Genomic DNA, 17498 nt, shown 5'->3' on the forward strand with positions numbered 1-17498 from the left:
TTATTATGATTCTATTGACATGTTCTGTTTAGATCCCAAGCACATATAAAGCACTGTGACATTGTTGATCGCCTCACTTCAGCAGATGTTTTGACTACAGTTCAATTGTCTAGCTTGTTTACTACAAAAAGAGTGTTCCCTCTGTGGGGTCGCAAAACTAAATGAAGCCTCCTTAATATGCAGTTAAGTCACTGTGGACAGGCTCTTTAATACAACCATAAACTCATGTCTATCCAACTGGAAGACCATAACAACTGAATTGGAAAGGAACCCTTCAACCAAGCCAATCTTCTCCTGACTGTTATAGTTGATTAGCCAGTTAATCCCTATCTGCCAGATCACAAACACAGTAAAAAAACTGTAAATGAATATCAGTTTGGGACTTTCCACCAGCAGTTATAGAGCGAGGACAAGTGAGGACTTTCCTCACTTGTTTAGCTCAGAATTTGCTCCTAAACTCTTCCTAAATAAGAGAAAGAACTGTAAATATTGCCTTTAATAAAATAAAATTAACATGTACAATTGACATTACACTTTTCCTTCATAATGGTCCCAGGGTGCAGCGTTCCTCAGAGGGTCAGGTGAGTTTCCCTGTGGGCCTCCAGGAGGCTCCGCTGGCAGGCTGTGGTGCGAGGCCGATCCGGGGTCACGGTCAGAGAGACTGGATCACCTGGCCTCCACCACCTCCCCTCAGAGAGCCAGGCACAGGCTGGCCCACAGCCCCAACAGGAGTCCTGGAGGCGGGAAGGCATGGACACACTTAGGACAGAGCAGACCACAACACATAACAGCTGAGAAACACTGAGAAATAACAAGGAATTATTAGCTGTTTGGATTGTGTTCATATAAAGGAACGTTCTGGTACCTTGGTGTGTATTTATAATAGTGAAACTGTACTAAGTCCGCTTTGGTGTCTTCCCCCGTGTGGTATGAGCTGGTGTGTACAAACAGGGAGGTTACCAGACACCGTATATGGGAGGGCAGAATAATACATGGTTTTATGTGACTTTGATGGTTAACTGACTGCTGCATGCCAGTTGTTTTAGTGTTGTAGTTGGCTTACATCCAGTAGTTAGTTAGCTGTTGGTGTTGGTTTAGTAATGATAGATATAATAGTAATGTATTCATATAGCAGACAATGTAGAAATCCAATGCAATGTACAGCAGGGGGGGGGGGTGAGGGGAGGGGAAAGAGGTCAGTCAAATGCTCGACCACTGAGCTACACCCATCCCCCCTCCACCATCCCCCCATACGGAAAGATTCAAACTTTTCCAAGTCATGTTCCACTTGTTATAATGATCTTAATATAGATTTGTACTAGTGGTGGGCATAGATTTTTTTTTTTTATCTAGATTAATCTCACTGTAATCTTGGCTTTAATCTAGATTATTCTAGATTAAAATGGCTCATTTGAATTCCGCCGAAGGCATTCAGAATATGTGTGCTACGCACATAATGACTAAAAGTAAGTCTTTGAGAACGGGTTTCTCAAGCCAGGTGGCGCATTAGACCAGGAGCTCATCTCCTGTTTCCAAAATGCATCACAAACTGCTTGAGAAAGCTTTTCTACTATGATAATTGGTGATGAAAATAAATTATGTTCAATAAGATGTACTTTGAGATGTTGAGATGATGTTTAAGATGTTTATTAACTGTTTATTATATATATATATTAGTTAGCTTGGCTGATAGAGCTGTGCTGACGGGCTTGCCTCGGTTGCACTCAAACATCGTAGTTTGACGACGACTCTTCCCCTGCGCTACATCAGTGCTTGGCCCGGCATCTTCCGCATTAGCTAAGGGATGCTTTGCGTTTAGGTGGTATTTGAGACTGGAAGAACTCCTACAGCAAACTAATTCCGCATAGCACAAGGTGCAAACAACCTTAGTCTTGTCGAGGTTTCCATTGGAAGCTTCTTAAAAATACATTTTCCCTGAAGCAAACCAGGCGGCTTCATAGCTGCATCCATGTTAGCACGTCACGTTTGATGTGATAATTTCATACACAAGGCATACACACAGGTTCGAAGACTCGTTCTCGCCCCCTACAGTGCAATTCGGCTAGGTATACATCCGCGCTAAAATATCAAGGTGAAAGTCATCATAGCTTGCGTAGTATAGACCCAGCTCCCAACCCAACTTTGAGAATAGATTAACGGATATTTTTTTAATCGCCGATAAGAGTCGCAGCACGTTAACGCGCGTTAACGCCGATAACGGCCCACCACTAATTTGTACGCATCATTCTGTCAAAAGGACTGAAGTTCCAATCTTCAATAGCAAATCAGAGGTAAGTGAGGTGACCCTAACCCCAGATACCACCCTGTCCTCTCAGAGAGAAGGACACCAGCTCCAGCACTGTCCTCTCAGAGAGAAGGACACCAGCTCCAGCCCTGTCCTCCCAGAGAGAAGGACACCACCTCCAGCCCTGTCCTCTCAGAGAGAAGGACACCACATCCAGCCCTGTCCTCTCAGAGAGAAGGACACCAGCTACAGCCCTGTCCTCCCAGAGAGAAGGACACCACCTCCAGCCCTGTCCTCCCAGAGAGAAGGACACCACCTCCAGCCCTGTCCTCCCAGAGAGAAGGACACCACCTCCAGCCCTGTCCTCCCAGAGAGAAGGACACCACCTACAGCCCTGTCCTCCCAGAGAGAAGGACACCAGCTCCAGCCCTGTCCTCCCAGAGAGAAGGACACCACCTCCAGCCCTGTCCTCCCAGAGAGAAGGACACCAGCTACAGCCCTGTCCTCCCAGAGAGAAGGACACCAGCTCCAGCCCTGTCCTCCCAGAGAGAAGGACACCACCTCCAGCCCTGTCCTCCCAGAGAGAAGGACACCAGCTACAGCCCTGTCCTCCCAGTGAGAAGGACACCACCTCCAGCCCTGTCCTCCCAGAGAGAAGGACACCAGCTACAGCCCTGTCCTCCCAGAGAGAAGGACACCAGCTACAGCCCTGGTTGGTGTTGGAAAACAGAGGCTTTACAACGCTGTCATCCCTCTGAGTCATCGACCACTTCCTCCTGAGGCTGCCGAGTGAAGATTTGATAGCAGCTGTTGCCAAGCCAAATTTTCTGAAGAATTAACCATTAGTAGACAACTCCAAGTTAGTCTGTGCAGTTTTATATTTTAAAAAGCAGCATGCTTTTTTTAATCTAAAGAGTGACAATACTTGTGATGCTGTATGATGGCGTGTGACGTTTGTGGCGTTTAGGGAAACTGCAGATTTGATAAATAAGCAGGAAAATAAAGAGAGCAGCTGAAGGGGAAAGCCATTTTAAAGACAGTGACAGAGTGTGACACAGAGTCATGCATTAGTTCAAGGCATTTGAGTCAAAGAGATAAAAAATATATATTCACCCTTTCCTCTTAACAAACCGGTGTAATATGTACAGTAGTATTACAACGACTGCAAATTAAGGATTCAAACATGTCAATGTACTTTGAATGAACACAAATGTAGTTATGTGAAGGATTTTGAAATGATTGTTTTGCAGTGCAGGGTAACTTACTTATGACAGTGGAGATCACACTCATAATGACCACTGTATATCCTGGAATAGAAAGTCCATAGTTAGGATTAAGTAAACTTGAATAAATACTTCAGGTGACAACTGACACATTAGTGGTAGTAACTCGGGTGATAACTGACACATTAGTGGTAGTAACTTGGGTGATAACTGACACATTAGTGGTAGTAACTCGGGTAATAACTGACACATTAGTGGTAGTAACTCGGGTGACAACTGACACATTAGTGGTAGTAACTCGGGTGATAACTGACACATTAGTGGTAGTAACTCGGGTGATAACTGACACATTAGTGGTAGTAACTCGGGTGATAACTGACACATTAGTGGTAGTAACTTGGGTGATAACTGACACATTAGTGGTAGTAACTTGGGTGATAACTGACACATTAGTGGTAGTAACTCGGGTAATAACTGACACATTAGTGGTAGTAACTTGGGTGATAACTGACACATTAGTGGTAGTAACTTGGGTGATAACTGACACATTAGTGGTAGTAACTTGGGTGATAACTGACACATTAGTGGTAGTAACTTGGGTGATAACTGACACATTAGTGGTAGTAACTCGGGTGATAACTGACACATTAGTGGTAGTAACTTGGGTAATAACTGACACATTAGTGGTAGTAACTCGGGTGACAACTGACACATTAGTGGTAGTAACTCGGTGATAACTGACACATTAGTGGTAGTAACTCACCACTGTTTCTTGCAGGCATGTCCTCTTGTTCGTTCTTCTCTATAATCTCATGTTTCCCTGCAACCACAAAATAGTGTTCAGGGTGATTATAGGGAGACAACAGCAAATCAATCATATCAGTGCAGACACCGTTCCTAGTTTCTGTTTGAATGTAACATGTTTGAGCGGTCTAAGGCCAGTGGTCTTGGCCGGGGTCTGATGGAGTGACTGGGTCATGAGTGGGCTGTAGGTGGGTTCAGATCCCGAGTCTTACAGATCCTGTATCTGTTCCTTTTCTATGGTGCCGCCTCCACTTTCCCATAACTCTCATCTCTGAATTGCTAGGCCTACCTCACATTCCCCCTGGTCTCCTACCTTGTATCTCTGCTAGGCCTACCTCACATTCCCCCTGGTCTCCTACCTTGTATCTCTGCTAGGCCTACCTCACATTCCCCCTGGTCTCCTACCTTGTATCTCTGCTAGGCCTACCTCACATTCCCCCTGGTCTCCTACCTCTTATCTCTGCTAGACCTACCTCACATTCCCCCTGGTCTCCTACCTCGTATCTCTGCTAGACCTACCTCACATTCCCCCTGGTCTCCTACCTCTTATCTCTGCTAGACCTACCTCACATTCCCCCTGGTCTCCTACCTCTTATCTCTGCTAGACCTATCTCACATTCCCCCTGGTCTCCTACCTCGTATCTCTGCTAGGCCTACCTCACATTCCCCCTGGTCTCCTACCTCGTATCTCTGCTAGGCCTACCTCACATTCCCCCTGGTCTCCTACCTCGTATCTCTGCTAGGCCTACCTCACATTCCCCCTGGTCTCCTACCTCGTATCTCTGCTAGGCCTACCTCACATTCCCCCTGGTCTCCTACCTCGTATCTCTGCTAGGCCTACCTCACATTCCCCCTGGTCTCCTACCTCTTATCTCTGCTAGGCCTACCTCACATTCCCCCTGGTCTCTTACCTTGTATCCAGGTTGGTGTAGGTCTGGTCGGGGCTTTCGAAGACTTTTCTGAAGGAGACTTGCTGTTGGTGCTGGTCTCTGCCTCTGTGGTACCAATGCTGCTGGGCTCTATTACAAACACACATCATGATGTCTACTGAAACCAGCCCACAGATAAGACATCTTACAGAATCCCCCCAGGCCAGGATCTCCTGCTGTGACATGTTGATGATGCAACATGCAGCGCTGCCAGGTGTCTTTCACAAGCAGGAGGTTTCAACACAAAATTCAAATGAACAATGCTTATTCAGAACCCATATTGCATGCAGGCCGACCTCTGATGCACTGTGGAAAAGGTGAGGACCATCCGTGGTGCTCACACTGCAGACGTGCTGGGCCTCGCAAGCTGAACCCATCCTCACATGTAACTGACATGGTGTCTTTATATAAGAATGGTGGTGCACCTTGGGTTGGAATGCTGAACGGTATGTCAGGGGTAGGACATGTTTTAACTGCAAAAAAAATTACAATCCCATTTAAAGTAGAGATCATTTTCACTAGAAAGAGATTCTAGAGAAAATTGCTTTTCAAGATGTGTCAGTGACTGAGTGAGTAAAAAGAGAGGCTAAAATAGAAAACAGAGACTGCTAATCCAAGACCACAACTACATCCTACATCCTACAGCCATCCTGGACAGCAGGCCTACAGCCATCCTGGACAGCAGACCTACAGCCATCCTAGACAGCAGGCCTACAGCCATCCTGGACAGCAGACCTACAGCCATCCTAGACAGCAGGCCTACAGCCATCCTAGACAGCAGGCCTACAGCCATCCTAGACAGCAGGCCTACAGCCATCCTAGACAGCAGGCCTACAGCCATCCTAGACAGCAGGCTAAAGTGAATCGTTGTCATCCATGTTAACAGCCACCAACAAGCCTGTCACTTGTCATGTGGTTTTCAGAAGGGAACATCCTCTGCTACGTGACTGGCTTCAGTGCTGTAAACTGGATGACTGTCACCAGTAAAGACCAGTAGCAGCGTTTAAAACAGAGCTGTGTACAGGCCAGTGTGCCCCCAACACACACATCCTGTACAGTCGATACCTTTACATTTTACATTTTTACATTTAGTCATTTAGCAGACGCTCTTATCCAGAGCGACTTACAGTAAGTACAGGGACATTCTCCCCGAGGCAAGTAGGGTAAAGTGCCTTGCCCAAGGACACAACGTCATTTGGCATGGCCGGGAATCGAACCAACAACCTTCTGATTAATAGTCCGACTCCGTAACCGCTCAGCCATCTGACCCATCTTTACAAAAGTCCTGGACTAACAACTGGTCAAGAACATGTAAAATCAATGGGAGTTCATGACATACCTTTACATTCTGGAGGCAATCTGCTGTATTCACCATTGTCATTGCAAAATACGGAGTTGTTTCCAACGAGGGTGTAACCTTCATCACAGGAGTACTCAACGACCTCCAGATACTTTACATCACCTGTGTGTGATGACACTATCGTGCCATTCTTTATCTCTGTGGGTTCGTCACAGATTACGTCTGGAGAATCACAACACAAAACAGGGTTGATCTCTGAGGTTTCTTAGAAGCTTGTCTATCTTGAATATCAGTTATAGTAGACAGACAGGTAGACATCTAGATTGAGAGACAGAGACAGACAGACATCTAGACTGACAGACTGGTCTTTACTGATCCCAAAGGGGAAATTGCACCGTTAGTGCTGACAGACTACCACAAAGCCATCTTGGATGTGACATCACAGGACATGACATCAGCGGTTAGTTCATCCGAAGCTGTTTACCTTCACACTTGGCTCTGCCACTCCAGCCTGTTGCATAGCAATGTCTGTAGCTGGTGCCCTCCAGTTGAAACCTTGAAAAGTGAGCAATGAGACGTGTTTAATATGAGGGGATGAGCTGAGTGTGATGGGTGTAGATCAGTGTGTGATGGGTGTAGCTCAGTGTGTGATGGGTGTAGATCAGTGTGTGATGGGTGTAGATCAGTGTGTGATGGGTGTAGCTCAGTGTGATGGGTGTAGCTCAGTGTGTGATGGGTGTAGATCAGTGTGTGATGGGTGTAGATCAGTGTGTGATGGGTGTAGCTCAGTGTGATGGGTGTAGCTCAGTGTGTGATGGGTGTAGATCAGTGTGTGATGGGTGTAGATCAGTGTGTGATGGGTGTAGCTCAGTGTGATGGGTGTAGCTCAGTGTGTGATGGGTGTAGATCAGTGTGTGATGGGTGTAGCCTAGTGTGTGATGGGTGTAGCTCAGTGTGTGATGGGTGTAGCTCAGTGTGTGATGGGTGTAGCTCAGTGTGATGGGTGTAGCCTAGTGTGTGATGGGTGTAGCTCAGTGTGATGGGTGTAGCTCAGTGTGATGGGTGTAGATGAGTGAGCATTTTGACTGCTGAATTTGTGGATTCGAATCCTCCTGTGTTCGTAGCTTTGGATAAAAGTGTCAGCTCCAGGAACACATTACTGATATTAATGATGTACAGCAGACAGCATGTTGCGTCATGCTCATCATGTTGAAGACTAAAGACACTCACCCTTCATCACAGTACATCCTCACTTTTGCACCAAACAGAGTGCCTTCGCTTAGATCATAATTCATGTGCAGAATTTTTTTAGGGGTGCCACAGTCCTTTTCTGAAATGAGTTGCACAGTTAATAATTAAATAAGCAGCTGGTGAACATTTAGTAAAAACACATGAATGTTGAGACTAGGGCTTACTTTGGCAGGTCATTTGAGGCTCGCTCCATGCTCCAGAGGTGCAGCGCACAATTCCAGACCCCTGCTCAATGACATACCCGTTGGAGCACTCAAACGTGGCTGTGGAGCCCTCTGGGAAATGATTCATTAGGAGAGCTTCATTTGTTAAAACCATGTTGTTCTGTCCCTGTGGTCTAGGGCACTCCCCTGAGGAGAGACGACATTTAAACTCAGATGAACGACTCCAGTCACTCGTTCTGGCATTGCAGATTTCATCAGGAAGCATGATTTAGACATATGGTTTGATAAATTAAAGAGAAACAAGCTATCCGCATGATCGCGAGGAGGGGGCTGTAGTTGATTTATGACATTAGTTCACCGTGCCTGGTACAGTGGTATCGGAGACGCGGTTAGCTTGAAGAGTCTGCTGTCCGCTTGTGTAATAATGTGAGAAAAATGTGTACAAATGAGTTTATTCCCTCCTTTAAAATTTGGTTTGTGTGTAAACTAGACCAACTATATGCTACAAACTGCTTTAATCCAATAATTCAAGGCTAGTGAACACAAACATTTCAAATTGCTTGGTAAAGCAATTTTTATATGGCAAATGTGTTGTTGCTCTAGTTAAAATAATAGTTTCTGTGTTTGAGAGAAGCTGCTTAAAAAAAAAGTTGCATCCTGGCTTTACGGTAGTTTGACGTTAAAACTACAGTAGCTAACTTAAGTTGTCTGGTACAGTAACTTTACTGTATAGTTAGCATTGACTGTAGTCTATACTAGTAGCTACAGTTCAGTGGGCTACAGTACAGTAACAGTACAGTAGTCTACCGTTAAACTCCACTGCCATTGTACAGTACAGTTGACGACGTACAGTCGGCCTACTAGAATATATTCGAGGCGGTTTACTACAGTAGCCTACGTACTGATAGTAAGCCAGCAATGTAACTCACCCTTTCCACTTTTCACAAAAAAAAACACAAAATATAAGCAGGTCGTCAATGACCGCAAGTGCTTCTCGTGAAAGTATTTCATTTATGCCGGTACTATTAAAACACAAAGTAGTTATCTGTTTCACAGAACACATATAAAACGTTAGAAATCCTCTTAACGGCTGTCCTCTCTGTAAAAGTCCGGTGACAGACAGCAACTGTCTTTTCAAAATACAACACTGCTCCACGCGCTGTACAACTCCTCTCGCGCGCCTCAGCAGAGGGGGTGCACAACAACAATACGCCGCTCTTCGACTTTGACTGGTAACTTGTCCTGAGTACCGTTATACTCGTTTAATATCTTATTAACGCAGGCCTGTGATAAGAAACTCAGTCCAGCTCCGCGTTTGTATTTCACTGTTCCAGTCCCAACGCGGATATCCAAGCCGGTGCCTGGATCTCTAGGGAAGGGAACTCCCGATGGGTGTGTCCAGCAGTATTGAAGTTAAACTGTGGTGTTCCCTCGTTGAGACTGGGTTGTCGAGTCCAACAACGGTCTGACCACACTTAATTCTGGGGAAAGGATATCTTTATCAGGTTTTGTCCCCGTTTCGCTCGCATATACTGGATAATTTACTACGTTATGGGTGGCGGTCCACATTGAGAAATGTCGTTATATTGTATTTTTGTCGATAACTGTATGGGTTAGTATAGCCTACTGTCTAGGCAAGCTCTAGGCTAGAGCTACCTTTGATAAACATATACGAGGGCGAGTTTTTTAGTTGGACACAGTTGTCCAGATTGATACTCAACATAAACAGCATGCTTACAAGACGGAGTATCTATGACAACAATGTTGTTTCTAGGCAGCACATCCAAACTGAAAATATTACGTTTTTTCTTTATCCGAAAAAATGTTACGTCTAGTGCTAGCTATGAGTCACATTCTCTGAAGTTGTGGTATGTTGTCATAGTAACATTCCAGGGTTTGCACTAACAGGAGGCCCTACATTGCCTCACAGACTCGGGTAAACCCCTTTAGGGCGGTGTACACCAGACTCATATTAGCTCAGACACTGACAGAGATTGTCTTGAATGGTTTGAGAAATCCAAGGCTCCCACTGGAATGCCTTCTCAGAACCCTCAACATAGTGTAGGCTTATGGGTTTTGATAAAAACCTATTTTAAGTCGAATCAATGTCACAACATTTCTTGATATAGTTATGCAGCAATGACTGGAATGACATGGCTTTTCTTGAGGTCATTTGTGACATTAGAAATGTGTTTTGATCCTAGCGAAAGCCCAGGATGTCCTCTTAAGTCAACAAAATGTATACAAAGCCTGCACAGTAGGGTTGCAAAGTTACAAGCCCAAAACCAATACCCAGGGGACATAAATAATAAAATAAGATCTAGGTTTAAGACACAAAATGCACACATCTCCCTGACTTGCGAGGAAGAATCTGTAATTCAAGACTGTACGTGAAAATGATGCTCCACAGCTGTTTCCAATCACAATTAGGATCAAACTGGATGATGTCTCAAGAAAGAAAATAAGTTTACAAAGTTACGAGTATGTGGCCCATAAGAGCCACATGCCAGTGATGTCTGTTTGCCAGGTGGGCAGTAGTGATTCTTTTCACATGAGGAGTGTTAGTGCATGATAAGACAGCTTGTTGGTGCCATTCCTCTCCTCCGCTCTCTCACTATCAAACATTGGATGGAAACGGTTAGGCTACCTCAAATCCCCAAACCAGTAAATGACCCACACCTTCCTTTATATCCTTTTAAAGGTTCATTTTGTTTAAAAAACAGTCTGCCCACACAAACATGTGGCACAGTGCTTATCTCTGCGCGTGCGCGCACACACCCTTCGCATGAACCCAGTTAAATAGTCCAGACTTGGCCACTTCACTCCCCGACGGGTAGATAGTTTCCACCCTGAGCGTTTACAGAAAAGCTAACCGAGTAACAAGACCGCACCCGCTCTACCCCACCCAAACACGCTAGTGTTGAAGAGTACCGGTCACGTCTAAATTAGAATACTACAAATCCTGACAGAGATCCTCATTGCGTGACTGGAATAAAACCTGTCAGATAACCAGGGCCGGCCCGACCCAATAAACTAAACATTTGTTTAAGGCCCTGCAATTGGTTCGCCCCCTCCCTCAAATCAATGGGCCCCCTACACTATTTTTGTTTAGGGCCCTAAAAACTCTGCAGACAACTATTGACATTAGGCTGCATTATTTATAAATTATTGCTTGAGTGAGTGATTAGCCTGTATTTGCTGCGTGCTCTTCCTATCAGGCAGGCTTATTACTATTATACCCCGTGGTTGGATTATAGCTCCCTCTGGTGGGATGGCAGTGTTGCAGACCTACTCAAAAAACCCTCCCTTAACCCTGCCGTCCTCCAGAACTACAGACCAGTATCACTGCTACCCTTCTTTTAAAAAACAATTGAATGTGCTGTATCTAATCAACTGTCTAACTTTCTCTCTCAGAACAACTTATCATCTTGGCCAAACCCTCCATCTCCCACGATGCCACGATCTCTCAATCACCCTGGGATCTGCAACATTGACCCCTTCATCCTCTGCCAGAAACCTTTTGGTTACCATGGATGACAAGCTCTCCCTCACGGCCCACATTGCTGCGGTCTCCCGGTCCTGTAGATTCACCCTCTACAACATCTGGAAGATCAGGAGATACCTGTCTGAGCATTCCACCCAGCTGCTAGTCCAAGCACTTTAGACTACCCAAATTGGACTACTGCAACTCGCTTCTCGCTGGTCTCCCAGCATGCGCAACCCGCCCTCTCCTGAGTATTCAGAACGCAGCAGCCTGCCTGATCTTCAACCTACCCAGACGCTCCCATGTTACCCCGCTCCTCATCTACCTCCACTGGCTTCCCATCACGGCCCGTATCAGATTCAAGACTCTGGTACTGACCTTCCGAGCGGTGAACGGGACTGCACCCGACTACATCCAGTCTCTCCTCCAGCCTTGCACCCTCACCTACGGTCTTCTTCTGACAACCGTCTGGTGGTCCCACCGCTCAAGAGCGCCCGGTCCCAACACAAGCTCTTCTCCTGTCTGGCCCCCCAATGGTGGAATCGATTCCCCACCTCCATCAGGGACACTGACTGTCTCCCCATCTTCAAGAATAGGCTAAAGACGCACTTGTTCCGGGAGTACAACGGTACTTAAGAAAGATTTGTTGGATCAGATGTTAGTTTATTTCCTCCAGGAACACAATGACACTTATTGAGGGACTTGTTGCACTTGTTGGTTAGTTGTAACTGATTTAACTACTTGTACTCGCTGTGAATTATATTATTGTTGCTTGCTTTCCTCCAGGTACTCTAGCACTTTCGAGGATCATGTTGTTTATTTGTTTAACTACATACTCATCTGGTTCTACCTATTGCCACTTATTTGCTTTTCACAATGTATGCTTCATGTTTTGGCTGCCAGCAATGTTTTTGGGGCTATCTCGTTGCTTATGATCATTGACCTATGCACTTTTTGTAAAGCTCTTTCTTGTAAGTCGCTTTAGATAAAAGCATCTGCTAAATGAATAAATGTGTAAATGTGCAGACGCGTTGCTGGTCAGAGTCCGACCCTGCCTCACCTCCTCCGGTGCTTGGGAAGGTCACGTCACAGGGACACGCAGTCTGTCTCTAACAGACAGATGATCCGGTAGGAAACACTGTTTGAACTTGGCTGCTATGTCTGTCTGAGGCAGCAAACTGCTGACTCGTGCTACGACAAGTCTAAACTTGAAATTTTGAAAATTAGATAATAATTAAATGAGATATTAATTAAGGCCATCGTCTGCATGTGAGTTCATCTGACTGTTGAGAGACTGTGCACTTGTGTAAAGTCTTCATTTTAAGCCCTGAGGCAGGAAATATTAATTAAAAGCTAAGCGTGTAAACAGAGATAACGTTGAGAATTTTCAAACCGAAAATGTCATATAGAAAGTTTCATTTCAGCAGTTATGAACAAAATGTTAAAAAATTAAGAAACAGATCATGTACAGAGCAGGACATTAAGATTCTATTTCTTTATTAAGAGAAATGCACGGTAGGTTATGTCTGAAAAAAACAGTCCCACATTAAAAGCAGCTATCTAATAAGACAGTCTTGCACGAAGACAGTCATCTGTTTCATGGCTACCTCAGAACAGGGCTGGTTACCAAGACAGCCGTCCTGCCCGGATCAACACCAACAAGAACCGGGAGAGCCTCTGGGACCATCACCAAGGCTACTGGCTGCCATGACAACGAGCTCTGCCATGGTAACAGCAGGTTGTACGTCTTCCAAATGAATACTGTAAGGTTAAATGTGTATCCATGTTTGTTTTTAGTTATACCATATCTATCCTATCACCTGAGAACAAACCACATACTACATGCAGTTGTTTTCAGTAAAACTTTATTAGTCAGTGCATGAACAAAACACCATGTTGAGGTCATCTGCTTTTCATCCCTTTTAAATATTCTTTTGGGGTTTTTTTTACATAAAAAAATAATGGAGCGGTTTTGTATATATCTCTATTATTCCCCCGAAAGACTCGGCAAGTATTTATAAATGTGCTGTACAATATACAAACATTTACATCTACTTTACCAACAAAATGTAGAGAGACAGGGAGAAGGAGTTGTCTAATGAAGGAATGCAAGGCCACATTATGATACAGAGACAGTATATGGTTCCAACACAGGCAGGAGTGAGAGAAGAAGAGGAGTAAATATATGATCTGGCTGGTCTAAACCCTGATGAAACACCATAATCTGGCTGGTCTGAACCCTGATGAAACACCATAATCTGGCTGGTATGAACCCTGATGAAACACCATAATCTGGCTGGTCTGGACCCTGATGAAACACCATGATCTGGCTGGTCTGGACCTTGATGAAACACCATGATCTGGCTGGTATGAACCCTGATGAAACACCATAATCTGGCTGGTATGAACCCTGATGAAACACCATAATCTGGCTGGTCTGGACCCTGATGAAACACCATGATCTGGCTGGTCTGGACCTTGATGAAACACCATAATCTGGCTGGTCTGGACCTTGATGAAACACCATGATCTGGCTGGTCTGGACCTTGATGAAACACCCTCCAGGAGTCACACAATCCAACTGCACTGAACTCGTCACCAATTGGCTCATGTATTATTCAGTGCCTGCTTAGTGGCCGGTTGATTCTGTGTTTAGAGCAGAGGCATCTCTGTTGACCAGACCCACGGTGGCACTCAGCCCCACCCAGGCCTGCAGCAGCATCTCTCTAAACAAGCCCCCCCCGCCTGGTAGTGCTGCTTTATCACATCCCTGAGCTTCCCCCATGGCAACCTCAGCCCTCGTCAGACCAGCGCATCACACCCTAAACCCTAAAACATAGCATTACTGAGGGTTCTAATCAATGAACTAGTATCTGTCTTGTAACAGCACATCTTCAGTAAACAACAACAACAACAACAATGGCAGAGTCATGTGATGCAACAAACTGTAGAGATCAGACCCCACCCAGCTGTAGAGGTCAGACCCCACCCAGCTGTAGAGATCAGACCCCACCCAGCTGTAGAGGTCAGACCCCACCCAGCTATAGAGGTCAGACCCCACCCAGCTGTAGAGGTCAGACCCCACCCAGCTGTAGAGGTCAGACCCCACCCAGCTGTAGAGATCAGACCCCACCCAGCTGTAGAGGTCAGACCCCACCCAGCTGTAGAGGTCAGACCCCACCCAGCTGTAGAGATCAGACCCCACCCAGCTGTAGAGATCAGACCCCACCCAGCTGTAGAGATCAGACCCCACCCAGCTGTAGAGATCAGACCCCACCCAGCTGTAGAGATCAGACCCCACCCAGCTGTAGAGATCAGACCCCACCCAGCTGTAGAGATCAGACCCCACCCAGCTGTAGAGGTCAGACCCCACCCAGCTGTAGAGGTCAGACCCCACCCAGCTGTAGAGGTCAGACCCCACCCAGCTGTAGAGGTCAGACCCCACCCAGCTGTAGAGGTCAGACCCCACCCAGCTGTAGAGATCAGACCCCACCCAGCTGTAGAGGTCAGACCCCACCCAGCTGTAGAGGTCAGACCCCACCCAGCTGTAGAGGTCAGACCCCACCCAGCTGTAGAGGTCAGACCCCACCCAGCTGTAGAGGTCAGACTCTCTGAGCAGTCACATGTCATAGTGGTCCTAGAACGCTACGCAGGAAAGTGTGTAGTGCATTTAAACAGACCGGTAAAACACCAAAACTGTTAAATTCTGTAAAATATGACAATTCTCACATTTTTGTCCACAATAAACACATATTTTGAGCGATGGCAAACTTCTAGTAAACACATGGCAATTTGTGTGAAGACCTATGGAAGTTACTAGGAAGGAACTAGGATACATGAGAAGATCGGTCCCAACCGACCTCTGAGATCTAGAGCAAAATGTGGAGTGTTTCAGTACGGCTACAGATACACATATTAATCTAGAATTTAAATAAATTACACAAAGTAATCGTACACGTGGTAAACAATATCTCAAACCACAAGCTTCTAGTCTTCTGTATTGATATATTTTATAACAAGAAAGAATTGTCTCTACAATAGTCTTAGAACAGTCTAAAATCCTGGGTAGGACTGGTGTCTGGGCTCGGCCCTGCGTGGACAGATGGTCACATGGTCATCATAGTTATCTATCTACAAGCAGGAGCAGGCGTCCACTGTGCCGCTGAACGGAAGTGTGCAAGAAAAACCAGAAGATGCGTGGACGTGGCATGCAGCTGAGCAAAGACACCGGTGCGGGTGGGGGGCTAACCCCTCTGAACCCAAACACCTCGGAGCAGGTCGGAGGCAGGGCTCCTGTCCTCAGTTGCATATGGGAAGGTTGCATCGTAACAGCTGAGGTCTGGCTGTCTATAGTCGACATCCCCACATTGGCACATATTCACATCAGGAAGAGTTAGTCTGACTATGGCCCTGCGCTGACAGACGGGGGAAAGAAAAGAGATTTAAGAAAAAGAGTTGAGAGAGAGAGAGCAGTTGTGCTACATGCAGATGCACTGTCAAAGAGGTAAGACCCAAGTCCTGCACAGGAACATTGAGGACACAGAAGACCGGAGGAGCTTCAAGTCAAAACAGCCACCCCATCCCACCACCCCACCACCCCCCACCCCACCACCCCCCACCCCACCCCAAAAAAATCACCAGCACTCTAAAATGAAGAAAAACACAGTTGTAGGTTTGTTTTTTTGTTGGGCCGTGTGTGGAGGTCTGTCAGAGCGGGTCCCTCAGTGCCTCGGCGTGGGACAGGATCCTGGCAGAGCAGGGCACTCTCCAGGGGCCAGGGCTCAGGGGGGCCCTGGGGTCGGGGGGGTCAGGAGGCCCCTGGGAGCTGCGAGGGGAGGGGGCCGCAGCCTCCTCTCTGCTCCGCTCCTCTTTAGAGGAGGTCTTGCTTTCCCTCCCGCTCCTCTCCTCTCTTTCGCCAGTCTCTGCTTTCCTGACCTCCCGACCCAGGTCTTTGCTGGCTTGGCTCCTCCCCTCAGAAGCCCTTGTGCCTGCCTCTCCCCCCCCTCCCCTCTGCTTCTCCCTGGGAGAGTCACGCCGGGCCTCGGCCCCGGTCCTCTCGCTGCTAGCGACCAGCTCAGAGGCAGCCTCGCCCCCCCGACAGCTCCTGCCCCTGGCATCCCCTCGTTTAGCGGACTTCTTTTCTTTAAAGCCCTCTCTGCTGGCATCCTTCCTCTGCTGCCTTTGTGGTCTGTCTGCCTGCTGATAACTGCTTGCCACTTCCTGTCCAGCTACAGGTGCCTTCCTGGGGCTGGGGGACCTGCTTTCTTTCTGTGGGTGGGACTTCCTGTTTGTCTTGCTTCGTTCCACTTCCTGTTTACTCCTCTCGTGTTTTTTGGGACTGTTTGAGCGCTCTTTGGCTTTGGGGAGGGACTGTGTCTCCCCTGCTGTCTTTGGGCGTCTGGGTTCCTGACGGTGGGTAGAGAGGCTGCTGGGGGGCGGACTGTCTTCCGGCTGGTCCCCCTGCTCCCTGCCCCCCTCCCCTGGGCCCCTGCTGGTGTGGGGGCGGGGGGCCGGGGGGGCAGAACCTGAGATGGTGGAGCTGGCGTGGAGAGGAGAGAGGAGGGGAGGCGTGTCTCTGGGCGAACTGGCAGGTGAAATAGCGGTCGGTGTCCGCAGACCTGGAACCAGGACAGGGGGTCAGAGACAGGGTCAGGATCAGGGTCAGGATCAGAATCAGGGTTAGATACAGGATCAGGGTCAGATACAGGGTCAGGGTCAGGGTCAGATACAGGATTAGGGTCAGATACAGGGTCAGATACAAGGTCAGATACAGGATCAGGGTCAGATACAGGGTCAGGGTCAGATACAGGGTCAGATACAGGGTCAGATACAGGGTCAGATACAGGGTTAGGGTCAGATACAGGGTCGGATACAGGGTCAGGGTCAGATACAGGGTCAGGGTCGGATACAGGGTCAGATACAGGGTCAGATACAGGGTCAGATACAGGGTCAGATACAGGGTCAGGGTCAGATACAGGGTCAGGGTCGGATACAGGGTCAGATACAGGGTCAGGGTCAGATACAGGGTCGGATACAGGGTCAGATACAGGGTCAGATACAGGGTCAGATACAGGATCAGGGTCAGATACAGGGTCAGG

General features: G+C 47.1%; 2 protein-coding genes across 10 annotated transcripts in view; both read right to left on the reverse strand.

Annotated features, from left to right (window-relative positions):
* Positions 1–481: 481 nt before the first annotated feature.
* Positions 482–9388, reverse strand: im:7151449 (P-selectin). 5 transcript variants are annotated; one of them, XM_062473724.1, is made up of 12 exons: positions 8846–9384; positions 7917–8102; positions 7732–7831; positions 6986–7056; positions 6541–6723; positions 5498–5674; positions 5184–5291; positions 4232–4288; positions 3511–3552; positions 3359–3407; positions 866–934; positions 482–734 (listed from the first exon to the last, which is right to left on the reverse strand). In XM_062473724.1, the coding sequence occupies exons 1-12, from the start codon at positions 8925–8927 to the stop codon at positions 653–655; spliced, it is 1206 nt and encodes a 401-aa protein (XP_062329708.1). In that variant the 5' UTR covers positions 8928–9384; the 3' UTR covers positions 482–652. The 5 variants fall into 5 exon arrangements, with proteins under 5 accessions (XP_062329708.1, XP_062329737.1, XP_062329713.1 ...); XM_062473753.1 differs by lacking the exon at positions 5498–5674 and having other exon boundaries at positions 8846–9388; XM_062473729.1 differs by having other exon boundaries at positions 482–934.
* Positions 9389–14792: 5404 nt separating this feature from the next.
* The window catches only part of LOC134029587 (membrane-associated guanylate kinase, WW and PDZ domain-containing protein 3), an 87370-nt gene continuing 84664 nt past the window's right edge, over positions 14793–17498 (reverse strand). For 3 of the 5 annotated variants that reach the window (XM_062473777.1, XM_062473788.1, XM_062473767.1), the window contains exon 21: positions 14793–17018. In XM_062473777.1, coding sequence (XP_062329761.1) covers positions 16108–17018 — 911 coding nt within the window. In that variant the 3' untranslated portion in view covers positions 14793–16107. The remainder of the gene's footprint in view (positions 17019–17498) is intronic. The other 2 variants (XM_062473798.1, XM_062473805.1) reach the window with 1 other exon arrangement.

The sequence above is a fragment of the Osmerus eperlanus genome, chromosome 1, assembly GCF_963692335.1.
Source record: "Osmerus eperlanus chromosome 1, fOsmEpe2.1, whole genome shotgun sequence".
NCBI classification, from domain to species: Eukaryota; Metazoa; Chordata; class Actinopteri; order Osmeriformes; family Osmeridae; genus Osmerus; species Osmerus eperlanus.

What these genes read in the sequence shown, in the direction of transcription:
- im:7151449 (XM_062473724.1), bottom strand. Translation starts at nt 8,927, where the DNA reads ATGAAATACTTTCACGAGAAGCACTTGCGGTCATTGACGACCTGCTTA. An exon ending in GCCTCAAATGACCTGCCAAA is followed by an intron (nt 7,832 to 7,916) that starts GTAAGCCCTAGT and finishes AACTCATTTCAG; the next exon opens with AAAAGGACTGTGGCACCCCT. An exon ending in AGGATGTACTGTGATGAAGG is followed by an intron (nt 7,057 to 7,731) that starts GTGAGTGTCTTT and finishes TCACTTTTCAAG; the next exon opens with GTTTCAACTGGAGGGCACCA.